At 45.8% G+C, this 21,562-nt stretch overlaps 2 protein-coding genes across 2 annotated transcripts in view; one reads left to right on the plus strand and one right to left on the minus strand.

Annotated features, from left to right (window-relative positions):
• Positions 1 to 15,142, minus strand: part of rnpep (arginyl aminopeptidase (aminopeptidase B)) — a 33,870-nt gene extending 18,728 nt beyond the window's left edge. The window contains exons 1-4 of the mRNA XM_072278634.1: positions 14,724 to 15,142; positions 12,999 to 13,139; positions 8,465 to 8,616; positions 6,791 to 6,907 (exon numbers count right to left, since the gene is read on the minus strand). Of these exons, the coding sequence (XP_072134735.1) occupies positions 6,791 to 6,907; positions 8,465 to 8,616; positions 12,999 to 13,139; positions 14,724 to 15,107 (794 nt within the window). The 5' untranslated portion in view covers positions 15,108 to 15,142. The remainder of the gene's footprint in view (positions 1 to 6,790; positions 6,908 to 8,464; positions 8,617 to 12,998; positions 13,140 to 14,723) is intronic.
• LOC140209949 (uncharacterized) lies at positions 1,808 to 5,885 on the plus strand. The gene is made up of 2 exons (XM_072278635.1): positions 1,808 to 1,954; positions 3,789 to 5,885. Exon 2 carries the CDS (start codon positions 4,860 to 4,862, stop codon positions 5,670 to 5,672), a length of 813 nt encoding a protein of 270 aa, XP_072134736.1. The 5' UTR covers positions 1,808 to 1,954; positions 3,789 to 4,859; the 3' UTR covers positions 5,673 to 5,885.
• Positions 15,143 to 21,562: the final 6,420 nt, after the last annotated feature.

The raw sequence follows: 21,562 nt of genomic DNA on the forward strand, positions 1-21,562 counted from the left end.
AACAAAAAAAACAAGGAAAAGATATGTATACAAATTCTGGGTCTTATCAAACTACTATCTCACATGGTACCTATTCTTCCTTTGCCACACTGTCTGAAAATGACTGAATCCTCATTTGCTAGAATGCGTATTGCTGGAACACATTTATCAATTAGCAGATTATATTGTTTAACAACTGCAAATAGTAGGGAAACTAAATAGATTTCAACTTCAGAGAAATAGTACATGATATTCTAGCTTACACACTGTTCTCATCAACATATACTACAGCAAACTCAAAATTTCAGAATACCAATTTTAAATTAATTAACTAATGCTTTATAGAAAAAAGAAATGAAGCAAATTTAAAACCAAAATCGAATCTTCAAACTTTAGAATAGCCATTGTCTCTAATAGAATTTTGCACTGAACCTTGATACCAGCACTCCTAATAATGATATTGCTAACTAAGGAGTTAGAATTTTTATAGATGGTAGAGGTTAGGACAGAAATGGGAAATACAGTCGGCCCTCCTCATCCGCGAAGGATTGGTTCTGAGACCCCCCGCTGACACCAAAAACGCAGATGCTCAAGTCCCTTATTTAACCTGTCTCAGTGCGGGTGGACTTTAGGACCCAGGGCAGCACAGGACCCACCGCCCTCAGTGTTTATGTTCTGTTGACTTACAATACCTAATACAACGTAAATGCTATGTAAATAGTTGTTACACTGTATTGTTTAGGGAATAATGACAAGAAAAAAAGTCTGTACATGTTCAGTACAGGCGCAATCATCGTAGCTCTTCTGGGAACACTGATGCCGCCTCAGCGTCAGCCAATTCCGATTCTCCCGTGATCTTTAAGTTCTTGAGGCTGCAGTGCTTTACACAGCCAGCCAGCCATCCCTAGCACTAACACTTCCACGAATTTCAGCTTTATTGTGCAAATGCTCGATTCGTTCTTACCGACTTTACGGCTCACTTCGGAATGCAACACGCCACTTTTCAGAAGATCTAATATTTCTAATTTCTCGGCGAGGGATAGCACTTTACGCTCCCTCTTAGCCTTTGAGGAATTGCTTTGACCACGTAATTGCTTTATAGGAGCCATTTATTCACAGAAACAAAGTAGCAAGTGAACGAGATGCAAGGCAAACAATGCTCGAACGAGTGCTGGAGAGAGAACTTCTGGGTTTTCCCGATTCGCGGTTGGTTGAATTCGTGCATGAGCAACTCGCGGATAAGGAGGGCCGACTGTAGTTCAGACTGGGAAACATCCAATCTCTCACGAATTTCAATAACTATATACATTACTGTGCAAAATTGTTAGCTATAGATATAGCAAGGGTGCCCAAGACTTTTGCACAGTGCCATAGTAACTTTATGCTGCCAAAAAAAAATATTCATGATATGCGTGAATGATGAGAAACCTGATTCTGATATGGGTCTCTATCGTAGACAGAGTGGGAAGGAGGCAGGGAGAGGGGTATCATAGTTAGGAAAAGGGGAAGGGAGAGGGGCGAGAGTGTGGAGCACTAGAGAAACATTCTGCAATAATAAAACATTTGTCTGGAATCAAATAACCTTGCCTGGTGTCTTAGGGCCAGGTTTGTCTGCACCCACATCACCCAACATTCATTGCTCCCGCCAGATTTACAAACCCGCTCTCCGATCCATGTTGAGAAATACAGTACTGTATAAAAGTCCTAGGTATTTAATACTGTAAAAACTCAAGGATAAATTTAACCACACTGTAAATTATATATTTGAAGTCATTTGTAGTCAGCAAGGGGATTATTCAGTTTGGTCTACTATGACTATTGCAGATCAACTTAAGAAAGGGAAAAATGAACAAATTACAACAATCAACACACACAAAAGTTGCTGGTGAACGCAGCAGGCCAGGCAGCATCTCTAGGAAGAGGTACAGTCGACGTTTTAGGCCGAGACCCTTCGTCAAGACTAACTGAAGGAAGAGTGAGTAAGGGATTTGAAAGTTGGAGGGGGAGGGGGAGATCCAAAATGATAGGAGAAGACAGGAGGGGGAGGGATGGAGCCAAGAGCTGGACAGGTGATAGGCAAAAGGAATATGAGAGGATCATGGGACAGGAGGTCCGGGAAGAAAGACGGGGGGGGGGGGGGGGACCCAGAGGATGGGCAAGGGGTATATTCAGAGGCACAGAGGGAGAAAAAGGAGAGTGAGAGAAAGAATGTGTGTATAAAAATAAGTAACAGATGGGGTACGAGGGGGAGGTGGGGCCTTAGCGGGTTAGAGAAGTCGATGTTCATGCCATCAGGTTGGAGGCTACCCAGACGGAATATAAGGTGTTGTTCCTCCAACCTGAGTGTGGCTTCATCTTTACAGTAGAGGAGGCCGTGGATAGACATGTCAGAATGGGAATGGGATGTGGAATTAAATTGTGTGGCCACTGGGAGATCCTGCTTTCTCTGGCGGACAGAGCGTAGATGTTCCGATCTCCCAGTCTGCGTCGGGTCTCGCCAATATATAAAAGGCCACATCGGGAGCACCGGACGCAGTATATCACCCCAGTCGACTCACAGGTGAAGTGTTGCCTCACCTGGAAGGACTGTTTGGGGCCCTGAATGGTGGTAAGGGAGGAAGTGTAAGGGCATGTGTAGCACTTGTTCCGCTTACACGGACAAGTGCCAGGAGGGAGATCAGTGGGGAGGGATGGGGGGGACGAATGAGTGAAAGGGTACAAACATGAAATATTTTGTAATAGACCGAGGACAAATTAGAGGTCAATGAGGAAGCACAGAAAAAAAGAAAACTGTATGAGTAATGGTAAAACAGCTAACATTCCTGAGAAATGATTTTCTATTATACAGTGCCTTGCAAAAGTATTCAGCCCCCACAAGTATTTTCACATTTTACTGTCTCATTTTCTAAATTTAAAATATATTGAAGTAGGATTTTTGAGCTAATCTACAAAATATTGTGCATCATGTCAAATCAAAAGAAAAATTCCAAACGCTGTCAATAATTTACAAAAAATTACAACTCACTCAATTTGTTGATGTAGAAAATTGGAGGATCACCTGGTTTGTATGAATTCCTAAGAATAAATACCCCCTCTTTCTGTAAGGTCCAACAGTATGGTTGACTTTCATTAGATCAAACCAAAATGAAGGCAAAAGAGAATTCAAGACAAGGTGAGGAGATGATAATAGAGAAGTACAAATCTGGGGAAGGGTACATGACCATCTCAAAGGCACTGAATATGCCCCAGAGCTCAGTGCAGTCCATTGTGGATAAAATGGAAAACAAATGAAACCAGAGACACCACAGCCTAGGTCAGGCCATCCCTCTAAACTTAGTCATCAGAGAAGAATGGCACCTGTAAGAGGTAACTGTGACACTAACAGTCACTGAGTGAGCTGCAGAAATCAATGGCTGCAACTGGAGATAAGTTCATGGCTTCACAATCTAAGGCCTTACACAAAAATAGTATTTGTGGAAGAGTGGCAAGGGAGAAGCCCTGGCTAAAAAAATAGCATTTCCTTGCCCGTAAAGATTTTGCAAAGCATCACTTTGAAGATACTCTAAAGATGTGGAAGAAGGTCTTGTGGTCAGATAAGACTAAAGTGAACTAAATGGCCTAAATTTGGGGTAAATCAAATACGGCACATCAGCCAGGTAACACCATTCCTCCTGTAAAGTATGGAGAGGTAGCATCATGTTATGGGGATGTTTCTCAGCAACAGGGACTGGAAATCAGGAATTGATGAAAAGATGAACACTGCCCAAATACATAGAGATCCTGGATAAAAACTGTACTCTTTTCTATAGATGCTGCCTGGCCTGTTGAACTCCTCCACTATTTTGAGTGTGTTCCCTGGATAAAAACCTGCCAGCCTCTGCAAGAAAACTTAAACTGAGGAGGAAGTTTGTCTTTCAGCAGGACGAGGACCCAAAGCACACTGCCAGAGCAACAATGGAGTGCTTCAAATGAAGAAAATTGATGCCCTTGAGTGGCCCAGTCAGTCCTGACCTTAACCCAACTGAAGGCCTCGATACTGCTGTCTACTGCCACTCCCCAACTAACCTGGCAGAGCTTGAGCAATTTTGCAAGGAGGAAAGGGGAAACCCTGTTCCCTCACATTGCGCAAAGCAAATAGAGACACTGTGGCGACCCATTTTCTGGCACACACGAACCGGCGCACAACAGTGTGCGCAGGCAGAGGGCCGGCCCCAAAAAGGGCGCCAGGCCATCTTCACCAGCAGGGGGAAAATCCCGCGCACGGAAAGGGTCTGGGAATATGCATTCCCCACAGCAATCCCGCCCCAGAGAGGGCGGGAACGGGAAGGCTTTAAAGCAGGCCGCGAAGTTTGAATAAATCTCTTTCATCGCAACTCTAACTCACCGACTCCGTGTGGTTATTCTAGCGCTGTGTGTAGCACACCGCTACAATTGGTGACCCCAACGGCCCAAACGATATTTCGACCAGAGATGACCGATGCCGCACCTGTTCACGCAGTTTCGTTAAAACTGCCAAGCTTCTGGACGCTGAGACCCCATTTATGGTTCTAACAAGCAGAAGCTCAATTCCACATTCGGCAGATAACCTCGGAGTCCACTCGCTACTACTACGTGCTGAGCTCCCTCGACCAAGAGACTGCTGCACAAGTTGAGTTTATACAGTCGCCCCCGGAGGACGGCAAATACACAGCATTCAAAGCCCTGCTCATAAGGACTTTCGGACTCTCACGGCGCGAACGAGCACGCCGCTTAATGCACCTGGATGGTTTGGGAGACAGGCCGCCGTCAGCATTAATGAACGAGATGTTGGCCCTGGCTGAAGGACACAAACCCTGCCTCATGTTTGAGCAGGCGTTCCTAGAGCAACTGCCCGAGGACATATGCCTGCTGCTGTCCGACGCAGATTTCAGCAACCCCCGGGAGGTGGTGGCCCGAGCAGATGTGCTGTGGAATGCCAGGAAAGAGAGAGGGGCGCCCGTCGCACAGATCACCAAGCCGCGAGCCCAACGAACAATGGTGTTTCTACCACCAGCGGTGGGGCACAGAGGCCCGCCGCTGCAGACCACCCTGCAAATTCCCGGGAAACGCCAGGGCCAGCCGCCGCTGATGGCTACGGCGGCTGGCCATCAGGACAGCCTCCTGTACGTCTGGGACAAGCAGTCGGGACGCTGCTTTTTGGTCGACACCGGAGCGGAGATCAGCGTCTTACCTCCGACAGGGGCGCCCAGTTCACCTCCAGCCTGTGGTCGGCTATGGCCAACCTTTTAGGATCACAGCTACACCACACAACTGCCTACCACCCACAGTCGAACGGACTAGTGGAGCGCTTCCACCGTCACCTGAAATCGGCTCTCATGGCCCGCCTGGAGGGACCTAACTGGGTGGACGAGCTTCCCTGGGTCCTGCTCGGAATCCGCACGGCGCCCAAAGAGGATCTGCACACCTCGTCGGCCGAGTTGGTGTACGGCGCACCCCTGGTAGTCCCAGGAGAGTTCATACCAGCCCCAAAGGGGCAAGAGGAAGAACCCACAGCAGTCCTGGACAGACTACGGGACAGGCTCGGTAACCTGACCCCCATCCCCACTTCACAGCACGGACAGAGCCCGACCTGCATAACTGTAAGTTTCTTTTTGTACGACGGGGCGGACACCAGGCACCGCTACAGCGACCCTACGAGGGGCCGTTTAAGGTGATCAGGAACAACGGGTCCACGTTCGTGCTGGACATTGGGGGGAGAGAGGAGGTTTTCACGGTGGACCGACTCAAAGCGGCCCATGTGGACTTTGCGCAGCCGGTCCAGGCTCAGGCACCACGGCGCAGGGGCAGACCTCCCAAACAGAGGCCGATCCAGACTGTGGACATTGGGGGAGGTATCGCCGGTTTTGGTGGGGGGGGGGGGTTATGTGGCGACCCACTTTCTGGCACACACGAACCGGCTCACAACAGCGCGCGCAGGCAGTGGGCCGGCCCCAAAAAGGGCGCCAGGCCATCTTCACCAGCAGGGGAAAAATCCCGCGCGCGGAAAGGGTCTGGGAATATGCATTCCCCACAGCAATCCCGCCCCAGGGAGGGCGGGAACGGGAAGGTTTTAAAGCAGGCCGCGAAGTTTGAATAAATCTCTTTCATCGCAACTCTATCTCACCGACTCCGTGTGGTTATTCTAGCGTTGTGTGTAGCACACCGCTACAACACATCCCTAAAGACTACTGGCTGTAACAGCTGCGAGGGGTGATTCTACTAAGTACTGAGAAAAGGAGGATGAATACTTTTGAACTGCTGACATTTCAGGTTTTGAATTTTTAGTTTCTCATGCTCTGCAATTTCCTTGCTTTTCAGACTGTGAAAAAAGGGGCATGTGATTCACGAATAAAAATTCTCAGTTAAACCAGTATTACAACCAGGGATTTTGATAAGTTTGTGCGAACAAAGTGTTGGAGGCTGAATACTTTTACAAGGTACTGGAAATAGCAGTCAGTCAGGTACACTCTTAAAGAGAAAGCATAGTGGGCATGGATTTGAAAGCTGCATATTCATCTTGTGGCAGGAGGGTAGGTGTGCCATATTTTGGGTATTAAAAAACTTAAATCTTGAAAGGAAGCAACTTTCTTTCTGTTGATCCATCAGTTAAAAACAAATTATTCACATACCAATTTGCTATTTTTGTTAAATTGTTAGTGCAGGCAATTTCAGTGTTATCTGTGCATATTAAACAATTACAAAAAAAAAACTTGAAAATCTGAAGCAAAGTTCATCAGCAGAGACTTGTGAATGAACCAAAGATTTTTGATAATACATCATAAAGCAGATTTACCTTCCCCATACATATGGTCCAAACAACTTCTCACCAACTGTCAAGAACTCTTCAATTACACCATTAAATTCTTCCTTAGCAGCTTCAAGCAGACACGGTTCAGTCCAGACACGGCTTCTATACCAGATACAGAATTCACATTATACCCGAGCAGTAAGAGAATGGGGGGGAAAAACCCTACTTCATGACAAACATTCTTAAAAACCTATTTAGCCACCTTATAGAGGTAGAATGATAAGGCAACCAATGCCACTATTACTTCCCACATTCTGCACACTACAAGTTAAAGCCGTACTTTGCTTTAATTACAATTCCTCTATTAGAAAAGTAGGTCAAAAACTGACGGCTACAGTGGAAGTGATTCAAATATTAACCAGATAGGAGGCCATTAGTGCCATAAAGCTCTTTTAGATTGCCTAATTAAGATAGACCCATGTCCTTTGTACCTTAAGTGAGTACAGTACAAATACTTTGAGGCTACATGATAAATTTTACACAATGTTTAAAGAGGTCAGTACTTCACCAATACAGAGTATGTTTATGTCCCTGCCTTTGAATGCATACAATATTCAATCCAGAATCTTAAATCTTTGATGCCACAGGTGAACTGCCAGATGACTTAAAGACAGCACCTTTATTTAAGAAGGGGAGCAAGCACAAGTCTGGTAATTATGCCCTACTGTCAATGGAAGAACAGCTATTGAAAAAGTTCAAAGGACAGGATTAGTCTACCCTTGGAAAGGCAGGGACTAATCAAAGACAGTCAGCTAGGTTTGTTGTTGCAGTGGGGGAAGAGATCTTGACCAAATGTAACAAATGTAATCATGAAGACAGCGTGGTCTACATGACCTTTGACAAGATCTCACCCTGGCAAACTGGTCCAAAAAGGTTAGAACCCTCAAGTAAGTTTGAGACTCTTACTGTTTGGTTGATACATTAAAGATCTGGGTCTGAAAGTAGGAGATATAAAGGATAAAACCAACATTAATAGGGAGGAGAGTCAATTTACAGAATGACATTAAACAATTTGTAGGAAGGGCAGAGCAACTGCAAATGGAGTTTAATCCTGGTAAGTGTGTGACGCTGCTTTGAGAGGACCAACAAGGTCAGCACCTGCACAATGAATAATGTGGCTCTAGAGAGTAATGAAGAATAGAGGAAACTTTGTGTGCAAGTCACAGATCAGTGAAGGAGAGAACACAGATTGGAAACGAGTTGAAGAGGGCATGTGTGATACTTGCCTTCCTTAGGCAGGGCAGTAAATATAAAAGCAATGAAGTTAAGACACAGTTGGAGTACTCAGAAGTTCTGTTTGCCATGCTGCAGGATGGGCATGAATGCACTGGAGAGGGTGCAGAGGAGATTCTGCAGGATGCTGCCTGGGATGAAGGGGTTTCAGTAAAGAGGAGAAACTGGACAGGCTGGGCTTGTTTTCTTTGGAGCAGGGGAGGCCGAGCAAGAACTTGATAGATATACAGAATTATGAACGCCACAGATAATAAACTCTCCCCTTGGCAGAGAAAAGCTTCCAAATGGAAGACTACACAGAAGACTGCTGAGACCATGACTTCCACTCTATCGAATAGAATTAATCTGTGAACTGGCAAAAACAGAACAGCCATGGTTGTTTTTAAAAATTCTAACTCATGAAGTAGTTTCAGGGAAAAGACTAACCTTGGTCCAACCTCTGCAGACATAATGTCACCAACTGCCAAAGCAACAAGATATGCAGGAATTGGGTGTTCCATTTTGAAGTGGAATACATTTTCCTTTTCATCGTGTTCCCAGTTAGTTGCACTCATAACAGCGGTAAAACCTTCAGGAACCTGAAACAAAATTCATGTGGTAATGGAACCCAGAATCTCCTAATGTACTGAATCACATTGAGTCAGAGTCATGGAACAGTACAACACAGAAAGTCCCTTTAGCCCATCTAGCCTGTGCCAAACTCTCCTGCCTATCCCATCAACCTGCACCTGGACCATAGTCCTACATACCCCTCACATCCATGTCCTTTCTAATCAAGTAGTCTTGGTATTTTAAGGGCAAAAGAAAACAATTCTGATTGAGATTAGAGACGAAATCGATGCACATCAGCTCTGGCAGCGTTTGTAGGTCATTACTTTCTACAATTTCACTCGCAGATGAGCTCAATGCTTTCTATGCACACTTTGAAAGGGAGAATAAAATTACACCTGCGTGAATCCCTGCAGCATCTGGTCACCCTGTGATCTCCGCCTTGAAGACTGACATCTGAATATCTTTCCAGAGGGTGAACCCTTTCAAGGCAACAGGTACTGATGGTGTACCTGATAGAAAACCTGTGCCAACTGAATGGCGGGGGTTTTCAAGGACTTCTTCAATCGCTCACTGCTGCAGTCAGAGGTTCTCACCTACTTCAAAGGGGTGAAAATCATATCAGTGCCAAATAAGACTAGGCTGAGCTGCCTCAATGACTATCACCCAGCAGCACTCACATCTACTGTGATGAAGTGCTTTGAGAGGTTGATCATGGCCAGAATCAACTCCTGCCTAACCAAGGACCTGGACCCACTACAATTTGCCTATCACCACAATAGGTCTGCAGTGGATGCAATCTCACTGGTTCTCCATTCGGCCTCGGATCGCCTGGATATTTATATATGTCAGGCTGCGTATTGACTACAGCTCAGAGCTCAACACAATCTTACTCCCAGTTCCAATCAACAAGCTACAAAAATCTGGGCCTCTCTACCTCCTTCTACAATTGGATCCTTGCCTTCCTTACCACGAGACCACAGTCTGTGCTAATCAGAAATAATGTCTCCTCCTTGCTGACAATCAACACTGGTGCACCTCAAGGTTAAATGCTTAGCCCACTGCTCTACTCTCCATACCCACGATTATATAAGATGACAAGATAAAGGAGCAGATTATGTGGCTTGGCACAGCTCAAACGGCAACTATAAAATTTGCCTATGACACAACTATTATTGGTAGAACAAGGAAGAAAACAGCTGGTTTAGTAGTGTTGCAACAACAATCTTGCAGTCAACGTAAGTCCAAGGAATTCATTTAAGCAGGGGACGTTGAGGGAACACACACACCAGTCCTCATCAAGGGATAAGTGGAAACGGGGAGCATTTTCAAGTTCCTGGCTATCAAATTTTCTGAGGATTAGATTAGATTCAACTTTATTGTAATTGTGCCGAGTACAGATACAAAGCCAATGAAATGCAGTTAGCATCTGACCAGAAATGTAAAGAATAGTGTTATTTACAAAATAACTGTGAATAAGTAGTAAGTGTTACAGCACACAAATATAACAGTACTGAGACAGTACAATATGGGTGCAATACTGCTTAGCGCTGTGATGTGAGGTTCAGCAGGGTCACAGCCTTAGGGAAGAAGCTCTTCCTGTGCCTGCTGGTGCGGGAGCAGAGGCTCCTGTAGCGCCTACCGGATGGGAGGAGAGTAAAAAGTCCATGGTCCTTGATAATGCTTTTCGCCCTGTCCCGGCAGCGTTTATGGTAGATGTTCTCAATGGTAGGCAATTGGGTGCTGATAATCCGCTGGACAGTTTTCACCACATGCTGGAGTGCTTTGTGGTCTGATACGGGACAATTGCCATACCACACTGAGATGCAGTTGGTGAGTATGCTCTCAATGGTACAGCGGTAAAAGTCCGTCAGTATTCTGGGACAGAGGTGAACTTTCTTGATGCTCCGCAGGAAATAAAGGCGCTGTTGTGTCTTTTTGATCAGGATGGAGGAGTTCAGGGACTAGGTGAGATCCTCGGAAAAGTGGACACCAAGGAATTTGAAGCTTGATACACACTCCACTACAGCTCTGTTGATATAGTTGGGGACGTGAGTGTGGCTCCTAGCATGCCTGAAGTCCACAAAGATCTCCTTGGTCTTCTAGGTATTAAGGGCCAGGTTGTTGTCAGCACACTACGCAGCCAAGTGCTGGACCTGTAGGCCATCTCGTCATCCCCTCTAATCAGGCCAACCACATGGTATCGACTGCGAATTTGATTATGGAGTTAGAACCATGTACAGGAATGCAGTCACAGGTGAAAAGAGAGTACAGAAGAGGGCTCAGCACACAGCCTTGAGGCACGCCGGTGTTCAGGGTGAGAGTGGAGGAGGAGAGGTTGTTTAACTCAACTGATTGGGGTCTGTTAGTCAGAAAGTCCAAGGTCCAATTGCAGAGGGATGAGCTGATACCAAGCTGGCGAAATTTGCCGATCAGCTTGGAGGGGCTCACAGTATTGAATGCCGAACTAAAGTCAATGAACAGCATTCTGACGTAAGAGTTGGGGCTGTCCAGGTGGGTCAGGGCAGAGTGAAGTGTCGTGGAGATGGCATCTTCTGCTGACCTGTTGGTGCGATAGGCAAATTGATGGGGGTCCAGGATAGTGGGCAGACAGGATTTCAGATGTGATAGAACCAGTCTCTCAAAGCACTTTGCAATGATGGGGGTGAGTGCAACTGGACAGAAGTCATTCAGGCCCGTGGCAGTGGAATGCTTTGGCACTGGCACGATGGTGGCGATCTTGAAGCTTGTGGGGACAACTGCCTGGGCCAGATTAAAAATGTCCGTGAAGACCCCGGCCAACTGCCCTGCACAGACTCTGAGCACACGGCTAGGTATTCCATCCGGACCAGCTGCCTTCCGTACATTCACTCTGCTCAGGGTGGTGCAAACATCGGAGGTGGAAAGTGAAAGAGGCAGTTCACCAGGTGGGAGATCTGCTTTGAGGGTGACCTCCTTGTTCTCTCGATCAAAGCAAGAGTAGAAGTAATTGAGCTCATCAGGGAGGGAAGCAGAGCTGGAAGGGTGCACAGTACTAGGTGGTTTGAAGTCTGTAATGACCTGTATACCATGCCACTTGCGCCAGGGGTCCGAGGAGTTGAAATGCTCCTCGATTCTCTGTTGTATATGTGTTTAACCTGAGAGATTCCCCTCCTCAGGTTGGCCCTGGCTGATCTGTAAGCCTCCCGGTCTCTAGACCTGAAGGCTGCATTTCTGGCTTTGAGCAGGAGGCAAACTTCTCTATTCATCCATGGTTTCTGATTGGGGAAAACTTTTATTTGTTTTTGTGATGTCTATAATAGGCCCAACATAGTGATGTAATTACAAAGAATTCACGACAGTGGCTATATTTCATTAGGAGTTTGGAGGATTGTCAGATGTACCGTGGAGAGCATTCTAAGTGGTTGCATCACTGTCTGACATAGAATGACCACTGCACAGGATCGGAAAAGGCTGCAGAAAGTTGTAAACTCAGCCAGTGCCATCGTGGGCACTAGCCTCCCCAGGATCCAGGATACCATCAAAAGGCAATGCCTCAAGACAACAGCATCCATTATTGAGAAACTCCTTCTCATTGCTGGGAGATGGTACAGGTGCCTGAAGACACACACTCAACATTTCAGAAACAGCTTCTTCCCCTCCACCATCAGATTTCTGAATGGACAATGAACCCATGAACACTACCTCACTATTTTTCCCCTTGTCTTTTTGCACTACTTAATTTTCTTTTTTGTATAAACTTGTTGTAATTGATAGTTTTTATTATTATATATTGAAATGTACTTGCTGGACAACAGCAAATTTCATGAAATATGACAGTAATATTAAACCTGATTCTGATTCTTATCCAAGACCAACTACTTTTGCTTCTTTGAAAATTCGACCAGGTGAGTACTTAGGTAATTCATGAAATGCAACACAAAAGCAGGCCAGTTAGTATCTGTGGGGGGGAAGAGAGAGTTACCATTTCAGATTTAGTCTAAGGACTGCAGCTACAGGCCATTTTCAGCATTTTCTGCTTTATTACAAAGTTCCAGCACCTGCAGTATTTTGTTTTGTTTTAGATTCTAATCCATACACCATTCACCAAATCTTTACTTTTTGAGGCAAACATCAGAAAATATCCTTTAATGTGCTTCAGGCCAATAGATTCATTAACATTGAAATTAGGAATAAAGAAAAATAGACATTGTAAATAATCCATTTAAAAATATTCACCAATTGAAGTTAGAAGAAAAAAATTCTATTGTGTGGTAGAATATATTTTTCTTTTGATAAACATACACAGTTTCAGGAAAGGAAAAGAACCTTCAATTATTCTGTCAGGAGACTTTAGTAGCACCTAGTTTTAAGTGCTCATTATAAATCTAACATCAAGAATGTGTTAAAACAAAAAAAATTCAGAACTTACCTTAATAGAGGCAGAATAAGTGCTTTTAACAGCTGGGGTATCAAAGCAAGGGAAGAAAGATCTGTTTAAGACAGCTTGACCTTGGGTGAAGAGATAAGGTTTTATTTTTCCTGCTGTCTGTTCAGGGTTCAGCCAAACAACCTATTAAAGAGAACAAAACGATGAGCTTTGCTGAATACCGTCTTCATCAAAGCACAGTATCTGCTCTTAGCACCTATGTAAAGAGTAGCCAGAAGTACAGAGGAAAAATAGTTTGCACTGGATTGTCAAGGAATCTGTAGCAATAGACAACTATAATTTATACATTAAAAATGAAATAACTTTACAAAATGGAAAAGGAATTGCAGACAGGAGGTTTGGTGGGGAGACGGGTTAACTGGGAAACAAGGATACAGTGGTATTTTATGCTTGATACCTATGAGCACACTACAGTGCTGAGTGATACACACAGGATCAAGCTTGATGTGGAACCAAGATGTACGCTCTGGTGGGTTATAAAAGATTAAGGTATAAAATAAAAACTTCCAGATTCCAGGTTTTAAGATTATTTTATACCAGTTCAATGACCTTAACACCACAAGGCCAAATTGTGGTTGCCTGTCCTATCCAATGATGACAGGAAGCCTGTAAGGAGGAGTTTTTAACCACACATCTTCGAAAATAATACTTCAGCATCACATGCAAAGCACCTGATAAAGAAACCAACACTGACATAATCCTAAAACCACAATTTCCTACAAAAATTTCTTTTACTTATATTGTGCCTTTTATGATCTCAAGAATATCCAAAATGCTTCACTACTGTACTACCAGAACTTCATGCACTAGGACACCCTTGAACAGTAATATTGCCAAATAATTTGATATAAAAAAAGAACGTAGTTGGAGGGAGTAGTACCAAGTATAGCTCCGCCACTCTTCAAATACCTCCTAAAGATCTTTCACAACCACCCAAGGGAATTCGACTCCTTGGTTTAACCTCATGAGTAAGATGATATTTTATTAATCGGTTTTTGTTTAAAAAAAGGATGTAAATATCTCAAGCATTTATTGTACATCCGAAATTCTCCTGAGGCCGTTTCAGAGGACGATTAAGCATCGATTACAGTATACCGATTCAGGTCTGGATTCACATACAGAACAGACCAGGCAAATATGGTATTTGCGAATCAGATGGATTTTAGTTTTGTGGTCACCATACAAAGACTAACAGATCCTCGTTTTGCTAAAACTTTTAGGAGCACTGGCAAAAACACAACACAGATTCAGTCGAGCAAACAAGGGCAAATTTCCACCTCAGCAACTATACTCCTGCCCTTTGATAGTTTGCCAGTTCTCTATAGGTACTCAAAGACATAAAATCCGGGAAATCCCCAGGTTGACAGACTGGCTCTAGTGGCCAGAGTCTACTTTAGCTCGTTTATTGCCTTGCCTGAGAATATAAGATTCCCCTAATCCACTCATTAATGGTTTGTCATTGGGTGCCAATTGCCGAGCTCCTATGAAACCTAGTTGTTGTTTTTCCACGCTTCCTGGAAAATGAAGGGATTCATTGAAAAATATTTCAATGCAACATATCAAGAATGTAATAACACCCAATCGTCCGGAAGATCAGACAGTTGGCCAACGTATCTCTGTTCTCTTTCAAGTCTATTAGGGCCACATAGGGAATTTTCCAAATGGGCACTGACTTGGAAAGAGGATCCCGAAACTACCAGTACTCACCCCTGGCCCATCGGTGGCCGTGTAGTCGATAGTGACTTCCAGCTGGTCCCCCGGGTGACAAGGGCCGGGCAGAGTGAGCACCAGGATGGAGCCGTAGCTGGTGAACGGCTGCGTCTCATGGTGCAGGGGGACAGAGGGGGAGCCGGCGCCGCCGCACTTAGCCCGGACAGCGTGCACGCTGAGGCTGGCGTGGGTGTCCAGCCGAAGCTGCCCGCCCTCGGGCCGCAAGCAGCTCAGCTCCAGCACGGCGCGGCCCTCCAGCCGCCGCTGACCGAAGTCGACTCGCAGCTCTAAGTGCAGATGCCGCACACGGAAGCTCTGAAAACTGGAGGCGGTGGACGTGTCTGTTGTTCGCGCCGACCCCAGCTGAAGCTCCGCCGCCATCGCTGCAACCTAGGAGACTGACACTCTGTCACAAGTTCCTCATCCGACCCGCCCTCCCGCGCATAGCCCCGCCCTTCTCCCCAAAGCCCCGCCCTCCTGCACATAGCCCCGCCCTTCTCCCCAAAGCCCCGCCCTTCTCCCCACAGTCCCGCCCCTTTCCTACATATCCCACCCTCTCACCCAGAGGCCCCAGCCTTCTGCCCATAGCCCCACTCAGACTCCATGTAGCTCCACCCATCACTCTGGGGTGTGTATGTTTTGTAATCATTCTGAAACAGTTGAACACATTCTTTTACAATGTGAAGCATACAAGGCTGAAAGAAAGCAAATGCAATCTGCATTACTATCTTTGAGGGTTGATAGTTTCCATTAAATCTTTACTAAGTAAAGGAGGTGACTTTAATTCACAATATTGTCTTTCATTATTTACAATCTATAGGGCTTTTGGGGGTAATTTAGTTTTCATTTGATAAAGAACTAGTAGGAGTTTCATTTCCCAACTCACTACACCACACTCCAATCCAGTTGGTGGCAGAAATGCACCTTTCAGTTGGACTACCAACTGCCATTAAAACAGCCCCACCTGTTTCTGAATAGCCCTGCCCTTCCTACACCCAGCTCCATCTCCATGTAACCCTGCATGTCACCCATAGATCCAACACTTTCTCCCGATACCCACCTTCACATGGTCCCACACTTCTCCAGCGGCTCCACCCCTTCTTGAGGTACCTTATCACCAATAGACCCCAGCTTTCCCCCTCCCTGTAGAGCCAGGGGCTCAGTGTAAATCCTACCCTAAACCTTGTCCTGTTTCCCCATGGACCCACCTTCACAGCAGATCTTTCCCCTCTGCGTAAGACTTTAAGACAGAGGAGCAGAATTAGTCCATTTGGCCTAGACCTAGAGCCTGCTCTGCCATTCCATCATGACTGATTTATTATCCCTCCATTCTCCTGCCATTTCCTGAATCAGGGAGGAGAAGATGGCAGCGCGACGCAGCGCACGCGGCCGTTCTAAGTGAATATCGATATGTGTAACTAGGGGCTGTGCACAATCCAGATTTGATGGGGACAGCTGTGAAGCGCAGAGGAACATCTGGAGAAACTTCTGAAATGCCTGCTTCGCTGCTGCTGCAACTGTGCGATTGAGAATCTCCGGAGACGAAGGCCCCAAATCTCCGGCTTTGTGTATCACCTGTTGCCGGGGCTGGGGTCGAAACACTCGGCAGAGATGGTGCTCGGTGCTCGGTGTCGAATAGGTGGTCGGAGGCTCGGAGTTTTTCGGACGGACTCGGAGTCGGACTGTGGTCGGATGCTTCCGGGATGCTGCACCGGCAAGTTGGCGGCGCTGGAGGTTTACCGTCTGTGTGAGATGATGGGACTTTCGAGAGACTCTGAGATTTTTACTGTGCCATGGTCTGTTCTTATCAAATTACGGTATTGCTTTGCACTGTTGTAACTATATGTTATAATTATGTGGTTTTTGTTAGTTTTTAAGTCGGTTTGTCATGTGTTTTCGTGATATCATTCTGGAAAAACATTTTTATCATTTCTTAATGCATGCATAACTAAATGACAATAAAAGGGGACTGCATGTCCTCATAATCATAATCATAATAATCTCCCCTTAACCTTTGACGTCCTGATTAATCAAGAACCGATCAACCTCAGCCTAAAGTAACTTGGCCTGCATAGCCATCTGTGGCAATGAATTCCACGGATTCACCACCCTCTGGCTAAAGATTTTTTTCCTCATTTCTTTTCTGAATGGGCGTCCCTCTATTCTGAGGCTGTCCCGCCTAGTCCTAGACCCCCCCCCCCACTATAGGAATCATCCTCTCCACGTCCACTCTATCTAGGTCTTTCTATATTTGATAGGTTTCAATGAGAACCCCCCCTCATTCTTCTAAACTCCAGCGAGTACAATCCCAGAGCCATCAAATGCTCCTCATATGTTAATCCTTTCATTCATGGGATCATCTTCATGAACCTCATCTGGACCCTCTCCAATGCCTGCACACCTTTTCTTAGATAAGGGGTCCAAATTGCTCGCAATGCTCCAAGTGTGGTCTGCCCAATGCCTTATAAAGCCTCAGCATTATATCCTTGTTTTTGTATCTAGTCCTCTTAAAATGAATGCTAATATTGCATTTGCCTTCTTTACCACTGACTCAACCTGCAAGTTAACCTCCAGGGAATCCTGCACCAGAACTCCCAAGTCTCTTTGCACCACTGATTTTTGAAGTTTCTCACTACAGTATTTAGAAAATAGTCCACACTTTTATTCTTTCTACCAACGTTTATGGCCATACACTTCCCTAAACTATACACTGTATTCCGTTCTCCACTTCATTTCCCATTATCCCAATCTGTCAAAGTCCTTCTGCAGACATCCTTCTTCCTCAACAATACCTGACCCTCCATTTATCTTTGTACCATCTGCAAACTTGGCCAAAAAGCCATCAATTCCTTCATCCAAATCATTGACATATAACGTGGTAAGAAGTAGTCCCAAACACCAACCTCTGTGGAACACCACTCATAGCCACCCAGAAAAGACCCAGTTTATTCCCACTTTTTGCCTCCTGCCAATCAGCCAATCTTCCATCTATGCTAGTATCTTTCCTGTAATACAATGGGCTCTTACCTTGTTAGGCCGCCTTGTGTGCGGCACCTTGTCAAAGGCCTTCTGAAAATAATATGATAGAATTCACCCGACATTTTGAGAGGAAGATGCTAAAGTCAAATGTATCAATATTGCAAGGGAGTAAAGAGGATTACGGAGGCATGAGAGAGGAGCTGTTCAAAGTTGATTGAAAGGGGTCACTTGCAGGGATGATGGCGGACCAGCAATGGCTGGAGTTTCTGGAGGCAACCCCCATGCATATAAACCAGTTGGCATCTTCGGATGGGTGGGAACAGATTGGGACAAATCTAAATGCCTTCTCTCTCCACTCACCCTCCCCAATCTCCAACCCCTGCCTTCTCTCTGAGCTGCAATAACTGAGGGCTGTGAGTGCTGAGCAGAGTTACTCAGTCACTCAGTGAGCCAGTGAGGCCAGGTGACAGTCACTCTCCCTTCACAGCTGTTTCAATGATCCTCTCCATCACTGTTGTTTATTTCTTGCAAACAGCTCTTAGGTTAGGATCAGTTCTCAGAAATCAAACCCTTTCGCAACCTTAGACTTATTTTGAGTGGTTGTGGTATGGGGTAGCTGATGGGACAATAAAATGTGTTTGGGTAGAATTAGTATCAAAATGTGTTCGTCCATCGTCAACATCGATGAGGACCTCGACACCATTATGATGGTGTCGAAACCAGCGCGTGATTTGGATTTAAGTGAGGGAGAGTTGCGCAGCGTCAGCCTCACTCTCTCTTCCCAATTCCCATCTGGATCCAGTGGCAAGACAGAGTCAAGACAGCTGGAGATGGGACTAGGCACAGTGGATGACCAGGACATCTCCTGTGTCTTGTCCTGCCCTAGATGTTCCATGACGCTTGCAGAGACCGCCTTCTTGACCGTTGGACCTTCCATTGGTCTCATCTGCTCAATCTGCCGGAGTCTGTCTTCACATGCTGGGATAGACGTCTCCCTATCTCACCGAGGGTTTGAGACCGTCGGCTACCCTCACCTGGTTTAGCCAGCTTGTCGAAGCCGTTGCCCGGGGTGTGGCCGCTGTCGCATGCAGACAGCTACGGGGAGCCACAGGTGAGAGCTGAGTGCCAGGTGGGGACCAAAGCTGGACAAACCGCCTTGAAAAGGACGCGACATGTTCCCCCACCAGAGGTACTACCCCCTCCCTGACACCCCATACACCCCGTATCAAAATGAATACCTGATGGCTGACATGGTGTGCTAAAAGGCCTGCCCCGATGCTGTACTTCTCTCAGACTCCATGACTGGGCTGGCCCAAAGGGATTGAAGGAGATCACAGCAAAGGGAATGTGTGAAAGCTCAGAGTGTGGAGGCATATGAAGGAAGGGCCAGAACCATGTGGACAAAGAGTGAAGGGGACTGTGGAAGTTCAAGAAATGGAGGGAGAACATGGGCTTGAGTGAAGCTCAAAGTTCAAAGTAAAATTTATTATCAGTGTACATACATGTCATCACATACAATCCTCAGAGTCTTTGTCCTGTGGGCATACTTAGCAAATCTATAGTACAGTAACTGTAAACAGGATCAATAGACAACAAACTGTGCAAATGCAGATATAAATAAATAGCAATAAATAATCAGTGGGAAATAACAAGATAAAGAGTCCTTAAAGTGAGGCCATCGGTTGTGGGAACACCAGTAACAGAATGAGTATAGTGATCCCCTTTTGTTCAAGAGCCTGATGGCTGAGGGTAGAAACTGTTCTTGAACCTGGTGCTGTGAGTCCTGAGGCTCTACCTTCTACCTAATGGCAACAGCGAGAAAAAGATCATGGCCTGAGCGGTGAGGATCTTTGATGATGGAGGCTGCTTTTCTACGGCAACTTTTCATGCCGATGTGCTCAGTGGATGGGAGGGTTTTACTCGTGATATATTGGGCCAAATCCATTTACCTTTTTGAAGGATTTTCCACTCAAAGGCATTGGTGTTTCCATACCAGGACGTAATGCAGCCAGTCAGTACACTTTCCACCACGTCTATAGAAGTTTCCCAAGGTTTTCGACAACATGCAGACTCTTAAGGAAGTAGAGGCACTGTTATGCTTTCTTTGCAATTTGATTTATATGATGGATCCAGGACAGATCCTCTGAGATAGTGACACTCAGAAATTTGAAGTTAGTGACCTTCCCCCTTTCTGATCACCCAGTGAGTACTGGCTCATAAACCTGTGGTTGACCACTCCTGAAGTCTACAATCAGTTCCTCGGTCTTTCTGACTGAGTGAGAGGTTGTTGTTATCTCACCACTCAGCCAAATTTTCAATCTCCCCCTGTACACTGACTCATCACCTCCTTTGATATGGCCCACAACTGTGATGACATCAGCAAACTTGTTTATGGTGTTGGAGCTGTATTTAGCCGCACGGTCGTAGGTATAAAGCGAGTAGAGCAGGGGACTAAGCACCTGTACTGATGGAGATTATGGAGGAGATGTTCTTGCCAATCTGAAACGATTGGAAGTCTGCAAGTGAGGAAATCCAAGATCCAATTGCACATGGAGGGGTATTGAGGCCTAGGTCTTTGAATTTATTGATTAGTCTTGAGGACATGATGGTGTTAAATACTAAGCTGTAACTGATAAGGAGCATCCTGATGTATGCATCTTTGCTGTCTAGATGTTCCAGGGTCATATGAAGAGACAATGAGATGGTATCTGCTGTACACATGTTACTATGGTAGGCAAGTTGGAGCAGGTCCAAGTCACAACTCAGACAGGAGCTGATATGCTTCAACACCAGCCTCTCGAAACATTTCTTCACTGTGGATGTAAATGCCACTGGGCGATAGTCATTGAGGCAGGTTACCACACTCTCTTTGGGCACTGGTACGACTAAAGCCTGCTTGAAGCAGGTGGGTACCACACACTGCCAGAGGGAGAGGTTGAAGATATCCGTGACCACACCAGCCAGTTGGTCAGCATAGGTCTTCAGTACTTGGCCAGGTACTCTGTCTGACCGGATGCTTTCCTTGAATTCACTCTCTTGAACGTCACCTTCAGATACTGAGACCAAAGGATCACCAGGGGACATGGGGGTGTGGGATGGTTCCTCCCTGGTCTGGTGGTCAAAGCGAGCATAGAAGGCATTGAGCTCATCCGGAAGCAAAGCTCTACCATCCCCCATGTTGCCATACAAACTTTGTAGGAGGTTATGGCATTCCAACCCTGCCACTGCTGTCATCCCTCACTGATTCCAGTCTGGCCTGGAATCTTCACTTCACCTGTGAGATGGCTTTCTGGAGATCATATCTGCACCTCTTGTAGCACTTTTGATCTCCAGTCTTGGATGCCTCTGATTTGGCCCTCAGCAAATTTTGGATTTTATGGTTCATCCAGGGGTTCTGATTGCGGTAATCTCTGAAAGATTTTGTGGGGCACAATCATCCACAGCTATTTTAATAAAGTCTATAACAACCCTGGTGTAGTCGTTCAGATCCTCAGATGAATTCTTGAACACGGCCCAGTCCACTGACTCAAGCAATCCTGTCACCGTTCCCCTGCCTCCCATGGCCACCTATTAGTTGTCTTGATCTCTGGAGCCTTGCTTTTTAGGCTCTGTCTGTAGCCAGGTAGTAGGAGTACAGCCAAATGATCCAACTTGCCAAAATGAGGTCTCGGGAAGGAATGATAGGTATTCCTGATCGTAATATAGCAGTGGTCCAGTGTGCTGGGACCTCTGGTGCAACAGGTTACATGCTGGTGATAACTGAGCAGAGTTTTCGCCAAACAGGCCCGGTTGGAGTCATCGACTATAATTTGAAATACGTCAGGATAGGCTGTTTCTTGCCTGCAGATGATAACATT

This window comes from Mobula birostris, chromosome 14 (assembly GCF_030028105.1).
Source record: "Mobula birostris isolate sMobBir1 chromosome 14, sMobBir1.hap1, whole genome shotgun sequence".
NCBI lineage: Eukaryota > Metazoa > Chordata > Chondrichthyes > Myliobatiformes > Myliobatidae > Mobula > Mobula birostris.